This window comes from Microtus pennsylvanicus, chromosome 1 (genome assembly GCF_037038515.1).
Source record: "Microtus pennsylvanicus isolate mMicPen1 chromosome 1, mMicPen1.hap1, whole genome shotgun sequence".
Taxonomy (NCBI): domain Eukaryota; kingdom Metazoa; phylum Chordata; class Mammalia; order Rodentia; family Cricetidae; genus Microtus; species Microtus pennsylvanicus.
Genome location: NC_134579.1, coordinates 191,189,558 through 191,213,930, shown reverse-complemented (window position 1 = coordinate 191,213,930; position 24,373 = coordinate 191,189,558). Strand labels below are relative to the sequence as shown.

The window sequence follows — 24,373 nt, the reverse complement described above, 5'->3', positions numbered from 1 at the left end:
AGAAAGATACACAATAAAGATGGATTCAGACAAAAAAAAAAAGCCTCGAAATGTTTTACAGTGTATTTTAAATATATGCAGGCTTGGGAGAAAAATTAAAAAGGATAAAATCCTTTAAAAGAGGGGGGAGAGAGAGAGAGTAGTTGGGTGTGCTGGCACACACCTTTAATCCCAGCACTTGGGAGGCAGAGGCAGGTGGAGCTCTGTGAGTTCAAGAAGGAGTGAGTTCCAGGACAGCTAAAGATATACAGAGAAACCCTGTCTCAAAAAACCGAAAATTAAAAAAAATAGAGTTTAAAATAAAGCCACATAAAGATAAAAAATACACAGAGATTCTGGATGCTGTATGTTATTGTGTTGTCTTTGAATTGTTGATGGCTGAGGAAGGAGCAGCAGCTGCTAAAAGACAATTATAAATGCTGCTGGATTAATCCAACATATATAGTTTAAAAATGTCTTGACTTCAAAATTTAAGTCAAAAGATATGTTACTTTTGAGAGGAGGTTTTGCTTTCGTTTCCACAGGAAATGAGAGACTGTGGATTCATTCTGGGTTAAGAAAAAATCAGGTTTGATTAAGGAAGATTCCCTGAAAAAATCTTCAATAGGAGTGGATGGCCCAGATGATCCAACATTTCAGAGGACCTCTGTTGGAGTTTCCTCTGAGTTCTACATCCAGAACAGCCTCGAGAGTGTTGGCTGAGATGATCAAGCTTCACAGTCAGGACTTGACCATAATCCTAAATTTTCTTTAGGTCCCCATAAGATTATCAGAGCCCCCAATCAGTAGGAAGTAGACTACAAAACTATGCACACTTTCCCCCAAAAAATGGATTATAAATGTTTGTTTAGAGTTTTGCTTACAAGTTGTTATGGAAAAAGCTAAACAAAGGAAATTGGATTCACAGTTTTTATTTTAAAAAGAAGAAAGGGAAGTACCGTGGAGCAATGCTCTTGTGCCCTGTAAAGATTGGTCACTTATATTGGCTTAATAAAACACTGATTGGCCAGTAGCCAGGCAGGAAGCACAGTTGGGGCGACCAGAATAGGAGAGTTCTGGGAAGAGGATAGGCTTAGTCTGCAGTTGTTACCCAGACACAGAGAAAGCAAGATGAGAATACATCACTAATAAAAAGTATTAAGCCATGTGGCTAACACAGACAAGAATTATGAGTTAATATAAGATATAAGAGTTAATAAGAAGCCCTAGTTAATAGACCAACCAGTTCATAATTAATATAAACTCCTGTGTGTTTCTTTAGGAATGAACTGTGGGACTGGGTGGTGCAGTGTTAGGAGCGGCGGGGTTGCGTCCCAGCACCCCGGCCGCCTGGCTAGCTTATGCCCGAAATAACAACACACAAACTGTATTCATTTAAACACTGCTTGGCCCATTAGCTCTAGCCCTTACTGGCTAATTCTGATATCCCGATCAACCCATCTCTAATAATCTGTGAACACGGGTCTTACTGGGAAGATTCTAGCCTACGTCCATCCTGGGTCGGAGCTTCATCGCATGTGCTTCAGAGAGCAGAGCTATCGTGTCTATCCGGGAGAGGGGAGCATGACATCTCTGCTCCAGAGAGCAGAGCTGTCCATCTGAGCTCACTTCCTCTTCCTCCCAGCATTCTGTTCTGTTTACTCCTCCCACCTGTGTTTTAACCTATGAGGGCCAGCCAAGCAGTTTATTATAATTAACCAATTACCTTCCTCCATCATTTCCCCTTTTCCTGTTTAAACAAAAAAAAAGGAAGGCTTTAAATTTAACAGCAAAATTACATATAACAAAACAGTTATCAAGTAAAAATTACAATAATCTATCATAACTAAGGAAAACTATAACTATAACTAACTATTCTTAACTACATCAAAGACTCCAGAAAGATACAATATTACCTAAGCAAACAAGAAAAAAGCAACTTTCAAACTCTAGAAATGACAGAGACATCTCGCTGCCTGGACAGTCATCCAAAGTTTCTCTGTACCATTGGGGCATCCATCTTCAGCCTTCAGGCCCATGGTATCCAGCATACATTTCCATAAAGCAGGAAAATTCAAAGTCAGTTCAGTCACTATCTGTTGTGTCCTGCAGAATGTCTCGCAGACTCTTTCATGAGTCAGGAACCCCGAAAGATCATCTCACCTTTAGGCAAGTTCAGTAGTCCTCTCTCTGCGGTTCTCTGTGTCCAGTTTATGCAATAGTCCGGGCAAGAACAGTTTCTTGCCCAAATGGCTATCAAACTCTATAAGGATCCTCTTCAATGCCCATCTTCTTCTTGAAGTAGATTGGTGCTGCCAGGAGCAGAGTGTCTCATTGTCATGAAAAGTCCTAAGTTGTTAAAACATTAAATGCCATATTCTGCAGTCTTTGAAAGATATGAAGAATGTCTATCTAGCTGAATGTATCTCTATATATCTAGAAAATCTAACTAACATGACTACAAGCTTGACTATTACTGATGATTATCCATTAACCTATATTTCTTAATTATACATTACATTTTTTAGTGAACTACACAATCACAATATCCTAATCAATAGCAGAAATATGCATATACATATAACAAAATTGACCTTAAATCTCTATCAATAAAGCAAAATCTATACTAATGCAAATTATTCATATCTATATCATATCCCCCTTTAAATGTAAAAGAACGTTTATAAACCATATTTAGGAACATGGGCACAGTTTTTTCTCTCCAAATTGCTTCCTGCTGAATGGGGGTGTCGTTAATTAGGTCTTTCATGGTATAACCTGTGTGCTAGTTTCATCTCAGTTGGCAGTTGAGTGAAGCAATTTTCTGAAGATGTTCACAGCAACCCTTCAGGAGGGCGTGGTCCATCATACCATATCGGAATAGAAGAAATGAACAGGGTCTCATCCTCTGTGAAAACAAAATAAGAAACTCCTTTCCAAAGCATCATGTCCTTAGATCCAAATTTCAAAGTCAAGGCATTTTCAAAATATCTATGTTGGATCAGTTCAGCAGCATTTATAAACAAATATCTTTTAGCAGCTGTTTAAAAAAAGAAAGAAAATTATTCTGTGGAACCAACTTCCTCACGCTACTTTGCACTTAGTGTTTAGACAGTGGACACGGTGTGACTCCCTTGAAATCATCATCTCCATTGCTGACTGGAGAAACAGATGGCTCTGAGAGCCTGTGAAGACATGATGATGTCAGTTTAACACACTATCTATTTCTCATAATGCATCAGCTGTTGCCTTCAAGACCTCTCCTGAGTTTGGAATCTGGAATGCTCTGGAGAGCAGCAGGACTTCTGGTCTGTGGTATGCAAATGAGGACACTGGGGCTGGGTGAGTGTCAGCACAAAGTCCTGAGGACATGGGCAGTGAGCTCCCGGACAGGCCGAAGAGCATTCCCCTCAATATGGCTGCTGGGAAAAAGGAGCTTTTGATGTTGGAAAACTTCATAGGTGGAAAGTTTTTACCCTGTAACTCATATATAGATTCTTATGATCCATCCACAGGGGAAGTATATTGCAAAGTACCAAACAGCGGGAAAGAAGAGGTGAGTGCCTTTGCTTAGAAAATGGAAATGCATTTACTGTGTTGACAAACTATGGAATTGTGTAGGGGGGGGTGAAGAAAAATATAGAATTTCATAAGGTCATTTATCTTGTGACTGGACAGGTATGAGGCAGAGTGGCTCTCGGCTTACTATGAACAGAAGAAAGTTATTGCCAACTTAACAGCTGTGGACACAGTTGGTTTTAATTTTTGTAGTTCTCAGACAGGCTATGAGAGGTGTCTAGTGCAATGTATTGTTCTTAAGAACTATTGCCATATTAAATGCATCCTTTTCCACAAAGTGTCTGCTAGCTCCACGGATTTGTAAGAATACATTTTAAAAACTTCAGTTGAGAACAACACAAAAAGCCCAGTACTTTATTTTCAACCACCATCTAATAATTCCTTGGATCTCCACAAATACCCAGTGAGGCAAAACCAGCCATTTGAGTAACGGAGCTGAAAATTAGATTCTTGTGTTTTCACCATACTTAACAATTAAAAAAAAATAGTTAATGGCTTATATTCTGTTATTGTCTTCTCCTTTGCATTTTCCTTTCTTTTTTAGTTATGAGGAATTAAGATTCCTAGGGGAATTTGGTAAAATATCTGATTCATTTGATTAATTAACTTATTGCACAGAGAACAAAAAGTACCTACCATGGTAAGTGTGGCTGATATGTGTGTAGTTATCAACTGAATACTGTTTTATTATTTTTTGGCACAGAGAACTAGATTATAATATCATTTCAGTCTTCCTATACTCAAAGCCTGTTTTCTTCAAAAATTCAGCTCTTTTCTTCATTATTAAACTTTAAATCGATCTTCTCGAGAAAAAAATATCACTTTAGACTTCTATACTAAAGTTTACAAATATTGGATATCTTGTTAAATTGTAACCTGCAATTTTGTTTGCTTCCAATGACAGCAAGCAACCGCTCTTCTGCTCTTCCCAGTCCCAAAGTCCAAAGTGATGCTAAAAGTAACAAATCTAACAAAGTCAGGTGGAGTGTGGTAACTGCGGGCACTTCTTCAGGAAGTAGAATAAAACAGATCTTTGCACTTCCTACTACATATAGCAGTCCAGCTTGCAAATATTGTGTGTTCCACAAATGCTGTGTTTTTGATGACTTTACAAGATACTTGCAAATCATGTGCGTGAGAAAAGGCAATGAGATAGTAACACTTACAGATGCATTTCACACTTTGGCCACAAGAGGGCCTATCTGTTTTCATGTATTTATCCTTTGGAGCTCCCTACTCTTCGCCCTTCCAACAGAGGCTTCTCTTCCGTGGGCTGGGCAAAGCCACCTGTTCTGCCACAGAAAGGGTTCTCAGCCCATGTGTGTCAAACACAGGGGTCTCATATCAGATATCCTGCCTATCAGATATTTACATTACGATTCATAAGAGTAGCAGAATTACAGTTATGAAGTAGCAACAAAAATACATTTATGCAGCATTAGGAAAGTTGAGAACCACAGTACTATAGGGTGTCAGTTAACAGTCTTGGGGCCCACACAGATTGGGTCTATATTCCCACACTGCCTGTGACTTCCGGCAAGTCACATATGATCTTTCTGTGCTTCAGCCTTCTTACTACAGAATAGCACACAATACTCTAAGTATGAAGCTTTAAGAAGCGTTAAGTACTTTGTGATTTTGGTTAGAGTTCCTCAGATATGCAAGTTAGCCAGTGAGTGACCGGGTTAGTCACTCCACGTGCCTGTAACAGCCCAAGGATGCAATCACATCGAGAACGTGAGACTGGACAAATGGTTAGCGCTGAATTAAGAGCTTTAGAGATTCGACACATCGCGGCAGATTTCCTTTTCCACACTAGATCCCAAACCGTGCATTCTTTGGAAAATGAATGAAAATTTTCATCTTTTAAAATGAAAACCACGTCTTCCACGTTGCTTGATGGCCGACTTTTAGATACCTTGGTAGAGGTGGCGCATGTTCCCCTCCCCACCCCCAGCTCTTGTCTTTGCGTTTACCTCGGAACTGGAAGCCCGAGCATCTGACCTGCCTTCGAACAGCATGCTGGGGGAGACAATGGCTATGCTCAGTCCCTTTGCAAGGCAGCCTTCACCTCTCCGAGATCCCCATTCTTCCTGGCTGACTTAGGCCTCGGGGCTGTTACTGCTTTATCTGTGAAATGAAAGGCTGCCGTGGTGACGGTAGCCGGTGGTATTTCTGTCCCTCAGCTCAGCTCTGTGGGGGACGGAACGTTGCCTGGGAGCAGCAGCTTGCTCCGTTTAATGCAGAGAAGTGTGCGTTAAAAACATGGGTATGCCACAGCGGACCACCATTCACCTACACAGAGAGCTGGTGGCCGCAGTTTGGGGCTGCTAAGACTGTCGCTGCTGTAAACACGCCTGCATATGTTTTCTTTGCGTGAGGATAAGTATTGGTTTCTCTGGGATGAATGCCCAGGAGGGTGTTCCTGGCTAAGAGTCGAGGCCCTGCCATGTTCTGCACAGGTGCCCGTCTTTTTCATCCCCGACAGGAGTGGATGACAGGGCTCTTTTATTTATTTATTTGTTTGTTTGTTTACTTATATTTTAATTTTTTGGCATCCTTCCCAGCACTTGGTATTGCCACTGTTTTATTGTTCCTGCCCCCCTTTTTTTTTCTTGGTTCTGTGGGGTCAAACTGAGGGCATTGGGCATGCTAGGAAAATGCTGTACCACTGAGCTGCACTCTCAGCCCAGAATCTTTTTTTTTTTTAAGATTTTTTAAATTTTTTATTATGTATAGTGTTCTGCCTGCATGTATGCCTTAGGACCAGAAGAGGGCGCCAGATCTCATTACAGATGGTTGTGAGCCACCATGTGGTTGCTGGGAATTGAACTCAGGACCTCTGGAAGAGCAGCCAGTGCTCTTAACCACTGAGCCATCTCTCCAGCCTCCCAGAATCTTTTGATTGTTGAAACTGACTTCATGCGCATTTCCCTATGGCGTATTTCCAAGTCCTTATTTATCTCGGGCATACATCTTCTGTCCATTTTGCTCACATCTTTGTCCATTGCCTAATTAACTTGCTAGTGTCGTTGCTGTTGACTGTTGTAGCTTCTTTATATGGGGCATACCAGAAGCATTTGTCAGTTCTGTGATAAGCAGGTATTTTCCCTAGGTCCTCAGGCTGCCCTTTGAAACTGCTGACTAGTCCTGTCTCTTCACCATGAAAGGTGCCAGCAGCCCAGACACTCCTGAGATCCTCCATTCCATCCCTGGTGCCACTTAGGCTGCCTTATTCACAGAAGCTGGGGGCATCCTTGGGCTTATCTTTGGGCTTCTAGAAATTCATGCTTGAGTCTGGTCCAGTCCCTGTGCCACGGCATGTGAGTTGGCCTGAGAACAAATCCCTAAGGGGACCAGCAGATGGGAGAGGCTTTGGCACATGGTGTCACATGGTCAGCGGATCACTGTGAACCCATGGTGGCAATGACTCAGAACTCAGATGGTTGGATTTGCCTGAGGGCAGCGGAAGGCAGGGAGCAAATGGCCCTTCCTTTGTCGTTATGCTGCTTGTTGATTACATAAACACCTGTGCCGTCTATTTTGTGGGTAGTTTAACATGAGGACATGTTGAGTACCCAAACTTGGGCAGAATGACCACCAGGGATGAAGGGAGCCAAGGATTCCGGATGCTGCTAGCCCCTCAGGAGTGGCAGTGCTAAAGTGACCTCATCTCTGGTTTGCTCCTCAAAGATCGAAGCTGCCGTGGAGGCTGCCAGAGAGGCCTTCCCTGCCTGGTCGTCCCGGAGCCCCCAGGAACGTTCTCTGGTCCTGAACCGACTGGCTGATTTAGTGGAGCAGTCACTGGAGGAGTTAGCCCAGGCTGAATCTAAAGACCAAGGTGAGGGGGGCCCCCTGGAAGGATCTGTCTGCCTTCCAAGCTCTTTTACCAACAGAGACTTAGGCTCGGGTACACGTGTGTCTTAATGAATGCTTACGAAAACTGCAGTCCATGGGCTCTAGCATCCCCATTCTACTTTGTCAGGTCATCTCTTGCCTTTTGGTAGACGGTTTACACTCAAGGGCAAGTTAGTCATATCAGCCTGTCTGAGGCACCAAGCTGATCTACATACTTGCTTATCAAGACAAAAGTAGAGATGGAGGCAAAACCATGCAGGATGCAGAAGGCCAAGTTTTGTGGCTGATACGCTCTGCCCCATTGAAACGAGACAGTGGCTGGACCCAAAGCTAAGTGATGGGGAAATGCATCGTGCCAATTTAGTTAAAGGAGCTGCAGGGATCCACAGCAGAGTATGGCTATAGGGAGACAGGAGGAACGGGGGTGGTCATGCCATCTCCCTGTTCTCTTCAGAGCATCCCAGAGTGAAGACAATTTGGAGACCGGCTCATTTTCTCATCTATTGTCACCATTCTACTCCCGTGTTTCCCTGCCTCCCAAAGCACATGGGGATAGGGTGAATATGTAAAATCTATAATGTCTTTAATCATGTGGTGTTAAAATATACCTGCTATAAGCCAACCTAAAGTTAGGAGGCAGCAGACAGGCACTCAGAAAGAGCAGGTTTCTTCCACGTTAAGGTGGTGGTGCCCACCTGTGATGGCAGCATGTGGGGGGCTGAGGCTGAGGCAGAGGCAGGAGGATTGGGAGTTCCTGACCATGTGGGCTACTCTCTCTCTCTCTCTCTCTCTCTCTCTCTCTCTCTCTCTCTCTCCCTCTTTCTCTTTCTCTCTTTCTCTCTCTCTCTCTTTTGCTCCTGTTTTGGGGGCAGACCGTCTCCCTTGGCCACTGAAGGGCATCTGGGAGAAGTTTAAATAGACTCGCTCCAGAAACCAGAATCCTGGGCTGAGGGTCTCAATAGCTCTTCCGATGACTCCCCTGTGTGTGTGGAGGATGTTTAAGATACCTCCCACATTCATACGTGATGTGCACCTTGAGCTGTTTTAACCCCGACTATTTCAACCACGTCGTTTCGAAGCTGCCGGCACACCAGAGCCAGTGTGTGTGAAATGGCGTCGTCTGGTAGCTTCGCGATGAAAGCGAGAAGGTGTTTGCGGGACAAAGATGCTCTGGCTCTATTTTAGGTCCTCCGCACCTCACTCTATAACCTCACACCTAAATATCTCATAGCTTGAGCCAACCAGAGTCAACTCTGTGAGGTAAAGAGGAGCCTCCCATGGGCTGGAAATGAGCAGGGGACAGATGGCGAGCGGCAGAGGCCAGCGCTAACTCCGTGGGAAACACAGGCAACGTTTTATGGTGTCCATTTCCTACAGGGAAAACTCTCACCCTGGCAAGGACCATGGACATCCCTCGGTCTGCTCAGAACTTCCGGTTCTTTGCCTCCTCTATCCTGCACCACATGACGGAGTGTACACAGATGGACCACCTGAGCTGTATGCACTACACTGTCCGCACCCCTGTGGGAATCGGTAGGTAACGTTCCAGGAAAACCTGTGTCAGAATGCTCAGAAAATTCTGGACAAGCGCTTACTAGGGACAGAATATGGGAACTCGAGGGGTTGATTTTTCTCTTTTTTGTTGAAAATTCGTTGACTTTAAAAATGATTTCTAGTTCATCCTTATTGTATCAAATTTTCTGCCTTTTCTGGAAACGTTGTCTTGGAGGGTCACAGGGAAAGAGCGCTTTGTTTCTTATGATTAAAATAAGAAAACACCAAATCCAGACAGTGCCAAGCATGGACTGCAGGATTGCATCTTCTTTACGCTTCAGGATTCTGAAAAGCTGGGACAATAGTTCACTTTTCTCTTTATAGGATTCAATAATGTGAGAAATTTGGGTCAATGAATAAATGTGTAGTTCAGCTGCATGTACGAACTGGCGCGTTCCCAGCGCTTGGACAGGGGAGGCAGGAGGATAAGAAGAACAAGGTTTTCCTTGGCTACACAGTGAGTTTGGGGTTAGCCTGGACTGCACAAGGCCCTGTCTTCAAAAAAAAAAGAAGCAATAAATAAATGAGTGTATGCTCCTTCAAGTAATGCCAGTTTTCTGGTGAAGAAGAGGTAACCTTTTTGCCCCTTGCCCCTTGACTAACATGTGTCTGGAATGACTGAGTGTAATCGGTAGATGTCGCTGTTTCCCTGAGAAGAAACACCATGCTTTACCCGCTACAAACAGCAGGACAAAAAAAAAAAAAAAAAGAAAGCAAGTGGAAGCATTTCACTGTGGATTCCCTGAACCCTCTAGAAAACATTTTCCAAGAAGTTGTAGGAAGTTTTAGTCTCCTACTAAGAAACATATGAAAATATTTTGTTGCAAACACATTCTGTAACTCTTAAAGAACAGATTTTTCTATGAAAAATTTAGTAGTATAAAATATACTTACTTACATAGGACAAAATATAAAATAAAGTGTTTTTTTTTTTGAGACAGGGTTTCTCTGTGTATCCCTGCCTGTCCTGGAACTTATCTGTAGATCAGGCTGCCTGTACTTGAACTCCCTCTGTAGACCAGGCTGGCCTTTCCTGGAACTCCCTCTGTAGACCAGGCTGGCCTGTCCTGGAACTCACTCTGTAGGTAGACCAGGCTGACCTGTCCTGGAACTCCCTCTGTAGACCAGGCTGGCCTGTCCTGGAACTCACTCTGTAGACCAGGCTGGCCTGTCCTGGAACTCGCTCTGTAGGTAGACCAGGCTGGACTGTTCTGGAACTCACTCTGTAGACCAGGCTGGCCTGTCCTGGAACTCACTCTGTAGACCAGGCTGGCCTGTCCTGGAACTCGCTCTGTAGACCAGGCTGGCCTGTCCTGGAACTCGCTCTGTAGACCAGGCTGGCCTGTCCTGGAACTCACTCTGTAGACCAGGCTGGCCTGTCCTGGAACTCGCTCTGTAGACCAGGCTGGCCTGTCCTGGAACTCGCTCTGTAGACCAGGCTGGCCTGTCCTGGAACTCGCTCTGTAGACCAGGCTAGCCTTGCGCTCTCAGCATGTTTGATTTGTAAGGGAGAGCTTATATGCGTGCAGGCTGTCACAGAAAATGGAAAGTTTAAGAATAGCGCATAGAGATACATCCCGTCACACCCAACCTGTGTGCACAATTATTTAAAATTATTTAAAATATCCTGGGAGTTTTGGGGCCGTTTTTAAAGTTAACTGATTACATGTTCTTTAGAGTGAACTCGGCAGATGACAACATTTTGTCACAAAGTCCAGAGACTGGATGTCCCTTCTGAAAGTCCGGGGTGTTGCTACCCAGCAAACCACCGTGGTCAGAGTACAGTTGAGCATGTAGACAGAATTTGATTTTAAGACCTGCTGCTGCCAGGCTGGATTTCGCAGCTTGTGCGTCAGAGTCCATCAGCGTAACTGCTCCCTAGAGGAACACTCAAAATCACCCTGTGCCTGCTGCACTCACAGTTTAGCAAGGCCTGGCCTTGAGTGTCTCAGTGACAGCAGGTTAGAGACAGAGGAGGGGAAGCCGTCAAGAACCAGCGACCTCGCTGCCTAATACTGCACTGCTCCCAAGCTTTCTTTAAAAAGGAAAGGCCAGCCGGGACTGTGGTGTGTGCGCCTTTAATCCCCTCTGCCCGGGGAGGCAGAGGCAGGCGGATCTCTGTGAGTTCAAGGCCAACCTGGTCTACAAAGTGAGTTCCAGGACAGCCAGGACTATTACACAGAGAAATCCTGTCTTGAAAAACCAAAAATAAAATAAAATAAAAATAAAAAGTAAAGCTCAATCTACAGACTTCAATATGCATTCTCTTCAGACAGTATTAACAAGTCATCAATAGCCTTTAGCCCCGGAGCTTCTGTTGCCCTGGTTCCTAATTATAGTCGTGGCTCACCATGGTACATGTATTGACTTTGCTATTGTAAGGAGCGAATTACTTGTAAGGGTTTTAGAATAGCCTTCCTGAAGCTGGCAACCAATAAGTGACATTTGGGTTTCCGGGCAGCAGGGAATTCTGCTAGAAACACCACCTAGCTGGTCTGAGGCATGGCCCTGCTTCTGCTCTTGTCCCTTAGCTGGTTTAATCAGCCCTTGGAATTTGCCACTGTACCTGCTGACCTGGAAGATAGCTCCGGCCATCGCTGCTGGGAATACCGTAATAGCCAAACCTAGTGAGCTGACTTCTGTGACCGCGTGGATGTTGTGTAAATTCTTGGATAAAGCAGGTACCAGGGTGTGGTGGGGGCAGGGAGGAAGCACGGAGCTAGGGCAAAACTGACAGAAGCCACCTTCACTCAGTGCCCACTCCAAAGATGTCTTTTCATTTTGTAACCCTGATACTTTCTGGTCATGTCTTCATCCACAGCAGGGTTCTCTTCTACGGTCCCTTCCTTCCCTCTTTAACTCTAGCAGGATGTCACTCACGAATAGCGTCACCCCATGGGGTGAAGGCTGTGCAGTAAATATTACAGGCTTAGGGAGTCCTGATAACATCAAAGGCACCAACCAGTTCGAGTTATTATCATCAACAGTCACTTTAGATTTAAGTCTGAGCTACCAGTCAGTCTTGGAAGTTGAGTATTACTAGATTTGTATTAGTTACAATGACTACTAGATTCAGCCATTTCCAAGAGATTTAATATACACCCCCTAGTTTCTCCATATTTGGGGCAGAAGTGGATAGGCCGTAACACCCACTAGTTTGCTCCTCGTTTTCTTTCAGCTAATGGTTTCATGTCCTCACTTAGGCTCCCTTGCTGGTTTTATTCGGGATATAATTCTGCATAGAGAAGCCTGACATTGTTTTGACACTTAAATCTCAGCAAGTGGCCTTTGAAAAGGCCTCTTTCTGTTAGAATCATTATCTTGTGAACCCCTACAGCCAGGAAGGTAATGGTGACTGGGTGGTCGGAAAAAATTTATCACCCTCTGTCTGGGCCAACATGTTATGTGCTTACTGCCTTTTGGTACAGAGAAGCCACAGTAGGGCTCTGCTGACTCCTTAGGATGGGCAGCAAGTAGAAGCCTATTTCTCCCTTTCTTTTTCCTTCCTTCTCAACCTCTCTTACTCCTTCCCTCCCTCCCTCCTTCCCTCCTTCCCTCCTTCCCTCCTTCCCTCCTTCCCTCCCTCCCTCCCTCCCTTCCTCCCCACTCCCTCCTTCTGGATGCTTCAGAAGAAGAAGCTTGCACATAACTTCCAGTGGAGTTTAGCTAACTCTTTGGGATTTTAATGATAGGCTAAACCTGGCCTTGTTTGGAGACTAGCACTGGTCCTTTTTGGGAGGAATGAGGCCTCCCAACCAGTCTTCGAGATGACCTATATAGATGCCCCAGGATCCTAGAAGATGGAGACCATGCCCACCCTCCCATTTCCCAGATGCACCCGTTCTTCGTTATAAGCAGGCCACCTTTTAATTCCATTCTTTGCAAAGCCAAGTCTTTGGTGTGCACATGGGCGTCAGTCGTTTCTTGCCAGCTTGGTGACTGCAGGTCCTTAGAGTGGAGCAGGAGAGGGGCTGAGCCTCTTCGTCAAGCCTTAGCCCTTGAAAGGCTAGTGGTTCTTGTGTGTTCATGTGTTCCTGACCAATTACCGGCCACTCACCCCAGTCTTTATTTTTCAATTTCTGTTTGTCAACTAAATTGTTTTACTTTTCTGGCAACCAGAATCTCTTCAGAGTTTAGAGGGCAGTTATCTGTACAAAAATTTTATTACCGTCTGGTTCAGATGACAGATAACACTGAGAAACCTCATAAGCTGCTGCCTCTTAACCCGTTACTCTCAGACTGCAGGCAAACCGAGAAGGCTGATGTGTGTGGAAATCGGTCAGCCTGCGGAATGAGCTCATTGTCCCATGGTGAGAGATACACGGAATTCCTGTGTTTTCTTTCAGCCTCTGTATAAATATCATAGCAAGCATCAGACACGGTTTATTAACAGCCCCCCTTATACCGCTTCTCTCCCATCTACCCAAAGAGATGCCGTATATTGGAGCTGCAGGGCCTCATCCATGGATTGTGGGAAAACTTGTCCTTGTTTTTCTTCTATCAGCGGCTCTCCTTCTAGACTTTTCTTTGCTCTTCTACGTGGTACACAGCGCTCCTTTAGCTGTGATGTATAAACCAAGGTTGGCCTGAACTAGACTGGATAAATGTATATACTGTAGAGTGGCAGAGGGCGCTTGATGTCTGTCCTTTTACACACGTGTGCATCCGCGTGAATACACATTCAGGCTCCTGCATAGCCTTTCACCCCTGCGAAGAACTTAATCCCCAAAAGAGGTAAACGTATACATGTAAATTTAGGTCTCAAGGGTCTTGCTGTAGAAACAATCGAGGCACCTGTTTTTGGATGTTCTTGGTATTTGTTGCTTGGTTTTGGGGTGGCGGTGATGCTGTACAGAACCATGGGCGCAGAACCTCAAGTCAAAAATTACCCCGTCTGGGACAAGGACCCCTCCTGCTTCTCTGGGCCGAGACAGTTGATGTCTTCACGTCTCTACAGATCTACACAGCTGTTTACTGAACACTGTTACTCTGCTTTGCAATTTCTAGGTATCAAGTTGGAGCGAGTGCCCGCAGCACACGATGATGCTCAGATTGCTTGACAGGACCTGCAAGTCAGCCCCTGGAGCTTAGTCAGTTTTATAGAACGAGTTTCTCAGAAAGTCCTTTAGCCTGCATCTTTCCAGGCCAGAGCACCCAGAGACATGCCAGCAGGTGGATTCTATGAGCGGAGATGACTCTGTAGCATTGGCTTTGCTATTATACTTGAGCCAGTATAAAATCTCCAGGGGCTATCAAACCCACAACCCCCACCCTCCCAGCTTTGGGACTCCCAAAGGAGAACCTCTGTGTCTCTTCAGCTGTCCTCCATAAACCCAGGAGAATCACTACCGCTGATTTTATTTCCCATCCAGGTGTTCCACCGGGTGTGATCAATATTGTGTTTGGAACAGGGCCCAGGGTTGGTGAGGCCCTGGTGTCCCACCCAGAGGTCCCCTTGATTTCCTTCACTGGGAGCCAGCCCACAGCTGAGCGCATTACCCAGCTCAGTGCCCCCCACTGCAAGAAGCTCTCCCTGGAGCTGGGAGGCAAGAATCCTGCCATCATCTTTGAGGATGCCAATCTGGAGGAGTGTATCCCAGCAACCGTGAGGTCCAGCTTTGCTAACCAGGTATGAGTCCCGCTCACACAGGCCCTGTCAGGTGGGATCTATTTTGACACAATGCTAAGTCTAGGGAGTTTGGTGATGGTCCTGTTATTTTATCTTCAAGTAGGATCCGTTATAGTGTTATCTTAACACCCAGGAGTGGCCTGGTACAGTCACAGCTTCTTTTTGTCAAGTTCCTCACATTGAGTCACACAACTTTTATCAAGTACCAGTCATGGGTAGAGTGGCGGATTCTGCAACTCTAAGCATCTCCATTTCTTTATTTACAGAGTCACCTTTCTCCTCTTTGCACCCACATGTCCTATTAGTAGGTTTTCTTCTCTCCCCATAGTATCCTGCCTTTACACCCCGAGTTCCCGTTTCCTGTAACATTCCAAAGCAAGTTTCACCTCAGGCCACCTTTGCCACTTCTATTATGATTACATCACAGATATTTCTGTGGGCTCCATCATTTCCGTGAGGTTCTTCAAAGTCACAGCCTCCCAGAGGAGTAAGAACCCTAGTCCAGAGTCACTGGGCAACAGCTCTTCCCACAGATGGGAACGATGTCTCCATTTCTTTACCTTTACGGCACTTTGAATGACGCTACCTTCCAAAGGGCTTCTGGGAATGCTCAGTGACTTTCAATGAATGTTTTCATAATAATGGTAATGACAGTTATTTCCTTTACCATAATTTCCAAAGAAGATAGCTAGAAATGTAGTGTTTGGGTATGGGTAGACAATTCAATGTTCTAACAAAAATGATTTAATCATTAAAATTAGCAAATGTCCAGTAAACACTTAAACTGGTGATCATGCACTTCAAGACATCGAGGGAGGCACACACTCTGAGAACTGAGATGAGGGGAAGTGGGCTGACAGGTTGTGTAAGGTAGCCGCGTGCTAAGCAAGGGGACACAGCCTAAGGCTACTCATCTACCAGGGTCCTTTGCTCAGCCCACCAAACCTCTCTTTAGGGGAGAGGGGTATGTTAAGGTATCAATGAGGAAAAAGATACGGCCAAGCCAAGGCAACAGATGGATTTTAAGCAAACTATAATAGCTTGCTTATTTGCTTTAGCTGATTGACGAGTTCCAAGTGGAGCCTATTTTCCCCTTAATTGAAGATAATTGGCTTCAGGGAAGGGAGGGGTAAACTCTCGGCGTGACCTTGGGTATGTATTAATTCAAAACTCCGTTTCTAACTGTGAACTGAGAATACTAACACACTGCAGAACTTTTATGGAGAAAGTAGTCAAATCGGTGCTTGGCATGGCGTAGAGATTCAGTGAATGAGCTCTTTCTTTGCTCGTTCCCTTTGAAGTCGTCCTTTCTGCGATCTCAGTGTGAACTATGTCTTCCTAGCATGAAACGATGGGAAACTTGGTAAAACTCTCAAGTCTCTCCACCTTCTGCATAAGGAACTTATGCAAAAGAACCCAACAGGTGTCTGGCTATCTTCCAAGTCACTTAGGCAGATGGGATAGTGGTGCTATTGGGAAAAGAATGTATTATTTCAGAACATTAACTGCTTAATTTGGACAATAAACCTTTGTGCAAATACCAAGGTAATTAGATGCATTCTGTTCCCTAGGATTGTTGTAAACACCAAATATAAATGTGATAAAAATGTTATTAATATTTGTGCATTCATATACTTTAATAATTCTCCTTTGAAATGTTTAGACGTGGTTTATAAACTATTTCATATTTAAATGACAGTTAGGATTGTTTTTCTCTCCAAAGTGTACCAGGACCTATCCCTGAACACTCAGCATCTCTCTTTAGGTATCTAATGGGCATTGGAACTTAACAAGCCCACGGCACAACTCTTGCTCTTCCTCTCTCTCCACCCACTGGAAAATGACTCTTCTCTTTGCCTCTTGTTTGTCCTTTTATGGAAAGGCATACTGTCCAAAGTGGTGCAAAGCCCAAAGCTTGGAACAGCCTTTTCTTGCTCTCTTCCTTGTACCTACGTCTGATCTATAAACGGATATGTTGGCTCTATGTTTAACACATATTCTCAAACATTACTGTTCTAGTGTATCCATGCGGGTCTTCTACACGTTAGGGGTCCCCCACGAATTAAGAATCCAGAATTCGGTGGAAACATACGCCTTTGCTCCCTTTCCACTGATACCTGCCCAGTAGAAGCTACCTACATTGATTTCAGCCTTTGGAATATTCCCCTCACTCCTCACTCTAGCTTCCTTCTGTTTTAGTTTTGCACACAATGTTGTGAGTGATCATCTAGAAATGTAACTCTCAGAGTCAGGGAAGGTAGCTCAATTGGTAAAGCACTTGCCATGCAAGTGTGAGAGCCTGATTTAACCCCCCTAGAACCCACTTACGAAAACCAACCACACACTGTAGTCCTAGGATTGAGGAGATGAAGATGGGTGGGTCCTTTGGCTCAGGGGTCACTCAGCCTGGCCTACTCAGAGAGCTCTAGGTCACTGAAATGACCCTGTTCTAAAAAAAAAAAAAAAACACCTAATCAAGCAACCACAAGAAGAAAACACAAGGCAAACTGCTCCTGGGTAATGACACCTGAGGTGGTTCTCCGGCTTCCACATGAACACACACAATGCACACCCCCTCCCACATGCATGCATACATGCACACTCATACACTATGTCTGTGATGTGGGAGGTCCTTCTGTATATGTGTTGCTTTTATTGGTTAATGAAAAAAGTTGCTTTGGCATATATATATATATATATATATATATATATATATATATATATATAGAGAGAGAGAGAGAGAGAGAGAGAGAGAGAAAGTAAGGAAACAGTTGTCAGATCCTTACCAGTAAGTTACAACCTCATGCCTATACACAGATTAATAGAAACAAGTTAATTTAAGATGTAAGAGTTAGTTAATAAGAAGCCTGGGCTAAAAGGCCAAGCAGTGTTGTAATTAATATAGTTACTGTGTGTTTATTTGTGTTTGGGCCGCTGGGAATGAATGATCAGTCTCTGCCTACAAATGGCGCCCAATGTGAGCCAGTATCTTAAAGGTTATTGGGCGAAGGAGTTCCCACAGCACAGATGCACCGCATATACACATGCGCACACATACACCTATAAACACATGCATACATATGCAACACATACATAGCACAAATACACGTGCATACACACAAAAGCACACACATGCATTCCCATATCATACACATACCCACACATACGTACTATCATATACACACAGCCACAATATAAATTGGATCACATTACTCTGTGGTTTCCTTTCCGTGATGCTGAGAGTGAAGCAAAGTCCTTCTGAGACTTTGAGAGTGCCAACGTGCTCCCTCTTTATCCTACAGTCTTCCCGTCGCTCCCACCCTCAGCCCACTCATCTTCTTGTCACCTACGCCAGCTTCAGCCCCACAGCGGCTTCCCCAACTCTAACCACTGGAACCTCTCCCCTCCCAGTCTTTACTGATACAACTTCTTCATATCAACCAAGAGTCCCTTCTAGTATCTCCTCTGTAAGTGCTGCTTGCCGGTTCCTTCACCAAAATCCTTAATTTTATCATTTGCCTAGCGATCCTCTATTGTTCTGATAAGTCTCTGAAGCCGTATCATGCAGTGGATGTTTATTTCTGCTGTTGTCTGTCTTCCTGTGGGATTATGTGTTCCGTGTGGTAGGGACTAGTCTTGCTGACAGCTGGATCTCATTGCCTGGACCAGTGCCTGATACAAGGCAGATAATCAAAAACATGGGGCATCTATCCATGAAGAAGAATGTCCCCATCTTTATCATTGTCTTCACTCTTGGCAGGGGGAGATCTGCCTCTGTACCAGCAGGATCTTCGTCCAGAGGAGCATCTATAGTGAATTTCTGAAGAGGTTTGTAGAAGCTACCAGAAAGTGGAAAGTTGGGATGCCCTCTGACCCGTCAGCCAATATGGGTGCTTTGATAAGTAAAGCACATTTGGAGAAAGTAAGTGATCTCTGTCATGTATGTTCCAGAAAGTTCTTATTTAGAGAGACACTGAGAGGCTGGGCATGGTGGTGCACACCTTTAATCCAGCACTTGAAAGGCAAAGGCAGGTGGATCTCTGAATTCCAGTCCAGTCTTGTGTACATAGTAGGTTCCAGGACAGCCAGGGCTACATAGTGAAACCCTGTCTTAAAAAAAACAAGATAGTGAAGGGGAGGGAGGAAGAAAGACAGAGAAAGACAGACAGACAGAGAGAGTGTTTGTGTGTGTGTGTGTGTGTGTGTGTGTGTGTGTGTGTGAGAGAGAGAGAGAGAGAGAGAGAGAGAGAGAGAGAGAGAGAGAGTTGCATAGGGAACTTATGCAAATGAATCCAACAGGTTATTTGAGGATCTTCTAAGCCACATAGGCAGAGGAGAAACTCAGGGGCTGGAGAAGTGGCTTAATGGGATTTGGATTCTAGCACCCGCATTGGGAAGTTTTAAATGTCTGTAACTCCAGCTCCAAGGTATCCAACTCCCTGTTCTGGTATACATGGTCACATGCACACACATTCACACACACACATAAATATAATAAATCAAGTCTTAAAGAAAAACTTGGTTTAAGCAGAGGACATATCAGGCTTTGAAATAGTACTTTTGAGAAATTATCAGCTTTGGAAAATTGTTTCTGGTGGACCAAGAGTAGAAGGAAACCCTTTAGACACTTGAGCCTCTCTTCCCCATCCCTAGAGCAAATAATTGCCTCTGAATGAGACCTTTTCAGCCCATCCTATATAAAACTACACTCCCTAGAATGTCCCCTAACTCTCCAATCCTTTATTTTTCCCATGTTTCTTTTTTAGGTCTGTTTTATGTGTATGAGTGTTTTGCCTGCATGTATGTCTGTGTACCATGTGTGTGCCTCACCTGAGAAGGTCAGAAGAGGTCACTGGCTATTTAGGGATGGTTGTGAGCCATCATGTGGGTGCTGGGAACTGAACCCAGGCCCTTGTCAAGATCTTCAAGTGCTCTTAACTACTGAGCCACCTCTCCAGCTGGCTCCACAATTCTTAAGACTGCCAACACATAACCTGTACTTCTTCCCTTAGTGTCTGTCTTCCCTTGAGCAGAAAGTGGTCAAGTTCATTCACTGCTGTGTCCTGAGACTAGAAAATCTCAAGAATCACAGCGGTGCACAGTATTCATTGGAAGGAGGGATTGTAACAGTGTGTTCTGGGTTCCAGAACTATATGCCACAAACTCAAGGTACCAATTTTCCTTGAAAATTCTCCTTTTCGTGCTTGGCTTAAAGTACTTGGATCTAGACCCATGGGTTATGGACATCTCTCTTGCTGGGATGACTCAGTGTGGACTTCAAATGGAAAATAAACTCAATTACCCGGCCTCCGTTCAGGAAAGTATTCATGTCATTATCTCTGAGTCACTGGGCTCACTTATGAATTAATTTATTTTACATTACAATCAGCTATACTGTATTGCCTATATTTGTTTTTAGAGTGTAATCAGCACTAAGACTAGAAACATTGTTTTTTTTCCTGGGATCTCAGATACCGAAGGCTTCTGGGCCTTTAAATCTCACATATCATTTGTTTTCTAATTCCTCTGAAACACTTTGATTATGTCTTTGAGAAATGCACACATTGTATTCTGATCCTATTCACTTGTCCCCCAGTTCCACCAAGTTTCATCCCTCACCGAACCAAATCAAATCCAGAGGGCTGCCTTTGTCCGCTGGGGGGTGTGGCCATCCCCTCGAGGGCTGTCAATCTACCAGGGACGACACCTTTAAGAAAGCTAACTCTCCCTGTCCCAGCAGCCATCAGTTACTATAGCTACTCAGCTGGGGGTGGGACTTAGTGCTCACTTCCTCCCTCCATGCTGTTGATTGGCTAGAGCTAGGGCTGGCCTTGTGTGTGTGACCTCACGCGAGCCATTGCCCTGCTTTGTCCAGAAAGCACTGTTTCCTGTAGTTAGCCTCTGGCTCTGGCTCTTCCCGTCTTTCTGTTTCCCCCCCTCTGCAAAGATCCCTAAGGAGGTGGTGTGGTATGGATGGTCCATGTAGTCTCTGCCCTATGACCAGCTGTGGACCTGTGTGTTTGTTACCATCTACTGAAAGAAAAAGCTTTTCTGATGAGGATTGAGAGATGTATTGATCTATGCTTAACAATAAACCATTAAGAGTCAGTTTAATACCATGTGATGTCTCTTTAACAAAATAATAATAGTAGATTCTCCCTGGGGCCAACAGGTTCTTGGAACTGATACTAGTACCAGATAAGGGATTCCTTTTTGTAGAGCAGATCTCAAATCCAACCAGAAGATGGTTGGTTACTCCTATGCTATGTATGCTAATATTGCACCAGTGAACGTATCTGTGTGGGTATTGTTATTGTAGCCTACAGGGTTTACAGATGGGCAAGAGAGATGATTATTTTTCTTCTCTTGAAGTGTGTGTCGCACTTTCCATGGCTATGAAAGCTAGCCAGTAGGGATGAAGCTTCCACATCAAAAATAGCTTCATTTTCCCACGTTTTATGACTCAAGTATGTGATGTCTTCAGTAAGACGGTAACTAAAAGTAAAGGCAATCATCCGTAATATTTGGGGGTTTATGAGACCTCACTGACCAGTAACTTCAATAGAAGTAATTCATTGTGGCATTGGACACTTTACTTGTTAGCCTGTGGTGTCTACTAAGAGCATTGTCAACCCCGTTATAGGGAATTTCTAACTTCTTAAAATGAACACACCTCTATCCCCTGCAAACACACACACCCACCTACCCATCCAAACACACACTCACACATACACACAGAGTTCTGTATCTAGCTACAGGGTATGTCTGAGTATGGATTAAGCTTATTGTTTATTGTTTACTAGTTGCATGAATCCAATATACTTCCCGAGGCACAAATTGGAGATAAAAATAGCTGATAGAATATAGAAAAAATTAAGTGACAATACATAATATTACTTATATTAGTGCCTGATATTTAGGCATGAGATAATCTCCCTGCCATTTGCATGAGGGCTAAATATTCAAGTTTGGGGGAACTCCTCTGCCTTTAGGCTTTGCACCCGAGAGATGACATAACCCTAGCTCCCTAAGCACTGACCTTGGATTGCTTTTCGATCGTTAGAGAATACTGATTTTTCTGCTGACGTGTGTAAAACACCAAATGTCAAGAGGCTTGTAATTATGGTTTTCTTTATATCCTCAGGTCAAAAGCTACGTGATGAAAGCTCGTGCCGAAGGGGCCCAGATTCTGTGTGGTGAGGGTGTGGACCAGCTGAGTCTTCCCCCCTGGAACCAGGCAGGCTACTTCATGCTGCCCACGGTGATAACAGATGTTAAGGATGAGTCCTGCTGCATGAAGGAAGAGATATTTGGTCCAGTGACGTGTGTTGTCCCTTTTGACAGTGAAGAGGAGGTGATTAAAAGAGCCAACAGCGTTAAGTATGGGCTGGCAGCTACAGTGTGGTCAAGCAATGTGGGGCGCATCCACCGGGTGGCTAAGAAGCTCCAGTCAGGTTTGGTCTGGACCAACTGCTGGCTCATCAGGGAGCTGAACCTGCCCTTTGGCGGGATGAAGAGCTCTGGAATCGGAAGAGAAGGAGCCAAAGACTCATTCGACTTCTTCACTGAAATAAAAACCATCACCATTAAGCACTGACTCCCCCCTGTGGAGAAGCAGCTGCAGCCAATGCCGCACAACAGAGGCTCATTCATGGGATGCAGTAGACAGAAATCCTAGCATGTGTTCAGCCATGCCTTCACGTGCCAGGAGACTAGCTTTTACTGACCTTCACTAGCTGGTACTTTTACCAGCTTGTGAATAAAAAAAAATGCAGTTTTTAATGTGGAGTGAGAACAAGGCTTCTAAAGAGGAGACGCAGCAAAGCCAACCAGCTTGCAGTCTCCCTGGTCCTCATGTCATGGCTGCATAGATGCCATCGTTAGACTGGATTCAGAGATTTTCATTTACAAATAAATGGCAAAACAAAAACAAAGGCCCACAAAGCTGGAGACCAGGAAGTTGGCTTGCTGTCCAAGCATGGACAACTGAGTTCAGATTCCCAACATCGGGGTAAAAGCCTGACATGCTGCCATAGAACACCCGCCACATCCATGTGCGCACGCACACACACACACACACATACACACAACAACCACCACCGTCAACAACAACAACCGCAGCAAACCTGAAGAGGTCAGCCCCAACCCCCATCATTTTTTACCCCGATGAAGCTGTGGAGATGGTCGCCTTAACCCCCAGCCACTGGCAAACTGACTGAAGCTTGGCTGACCCCATTAATATCAGGAAGGGATGGTTGTGAGGAGCTTGTAAGTGTCATGCGTGACAGGTCTTACTAAACATGTATGGTAAGAACAGAAGAAAGCAAAGTAGAGGTTGCTTTTTAGAGAAAACTAGGAGCACAAAACTATCCGTTTCCACTGTCAAGCCCAGTCAACTCAAAGGAGCAATAAATTGTTCATCAGTTTGACATATGCCCGGAGGTGTCCATTACTTGTCTTATCCTCGTTCCCTTAGAAGTATAGCTTTTCCTACTAGTAAAAGTCTGTCTAACGCCCGACTCACACATCCTCTGAGCATAACACTGAGGTTGACAGAAGTTCAGGAGCAGCCTCAGGGTTACACAGAAGGCAAGGGGCACAGGAGGGATTTGAACCTCAACCTTTGACCCCTTCGCTCATGCTAGTTGTGCTCCAGAAGCAGGGAAGCACTTGTGGTTCTGGTAGACATTCTCCTTTCCAGCTCTCTCTCCTTGCCGGCTCTCTCATTGGCTCCATTTCCCCTGAGTGAGAGGCCTGTACAGCAGCTGTGCAACCCAAATGCCTCCTCCAGTTCTCTCCTGAGTGAGAGGCCTGTACAGCAGCTGTGCAACCCAGATGCCTCCTCCAGTTCTCCCCTCACCTCACTGACTGGGACTCTTAGCTGCCTGATTCCACAGCTGCCTGGACTCCTGAAGGCCTCAGCTCAGTTCCTTCCTTCTGAACTCTGAATTTATTGCCTGACGCCTGGCACACAGAAGGGATTCAATGGGCTTGTGGAAGGGAATGAGATCTTTCCGCTGCTCTGGTTGCATAGTGTGAGGCAGGGGTTTGCCATGGTGGTGGTACTATTACGCTTCATGAGTTTTCCTAGGACTTCAGGTATATTTTTTTCATGTACAAATACTGTGAAATTTCAAGTGACCTTTTAAAGAGCAGGTGATGACATTGGGCTATATTGGTTTCTAGCTTTCACTTCCTCTCTTTTCTCTTTCCTTTGTTGATTTCCTTCCTTCCTTCCTTCTTTCCTTCCTTCCTTCTTTCCTTCCTTCCTTCCTTCCCTCCCTCCTTGCCTCTTTCTTTCTTTCTTTCTTTCTTTCTTTCTTTCTTTCTTTCTTTCTTTCTTTCTTTCTTTCTTTCTTTCCTAGCTGAGATCCATAACCTACATTAGCTTAGCCCATGACGAATTCTAAGTATCAGCAGAAGAGATTTCAGTAGCTCCAGTCACTAGGAATCTCTGTCTTCAGGCTAAATATTGATCAGCTGGAGTTGGGAGGGAAGAGCGGATGCTGATTGAGGTTCCTGGCTATGTCCCTTTCCCTGTCTTATTGACTGCAAATGTGTTGCGCATGGCAAACTCCGAGGAGTCAAGAACTGGATATTTACTGTGTATTATTTAAAGCTATACGTTCAATTAGTAAACCTCTTAAAATAATAATGCAACCTAAAAAACTGGAAGGTGAAAAGCAGATGTGGAAGGGTAGGAAAAGGGTGTCAGGTTAGAGCTTGTTCATTGTAGCAAGCTATACTTGTTATTTGAAGTTGATAAAGCCAGAA

General features: G+C 44.5%; 1 protein-coding gene across 1 annotated transcript; it reads left to right on the top strand.

Moving 5' to 3' along the window:
- The first annotated feature begins 3,373 nt into the window (after nt 1-3,373).
- Aldh8a1 (aldehyde dehydrogenase 8 family member A1) lies at nt 3,374-23,028 on the top strand. The gene is made up of 7 exons (XM_075947824.1): nt 3,374-3,535; nt 7,252-7,399; nt 8,794-8,949; nt 11,502-11,651; nt 14,343-14,599; nt 18,360-18,521; nt 21,744-23,028. The coding sequence occupies exons 1-7, from the start codon at nt 3,395-3,397 to the stop codon at nt 22,194-22,196; spliced, it is 1,467 nt and encodes a 488-aa protein (XP_075803939.1). The 5' UTR covers nt 3,374-3,394; the 3' UTR covers nt 22,197-23,028.
- Nucleotides 23,029-24,373: the final 1,345 nt, after the last annotated feature.

What these genes read in the sequence shown, in the direction of transcription:
- Aldh8a1 (XM_075947824.1), top strand. Translation starts at nt 3,395, where the DNA reads ATGGCTGCTGGGAAAAAGGAGCTTTTGATGTTGGAAAACTTCATAGGT. An exon ending in GGTCCAGCTTTGCTAACCAG is followed by an intron (nt 14,600 to 18,359) that starts GTATGAGTCCCG and finishes CACTCTTGGCAG; the next exon opens with GGGGAGATCTGCCTCTGTAC. An exon ending in GTAAAGCACATTTGGAGAAA is followed by an intron (nt 18,522 to 21,743) that starts GTAAGTGATCTC and finishes TTATATCCTCAG; the next exon opens with GTCAAAAGCTACGTGATGAA.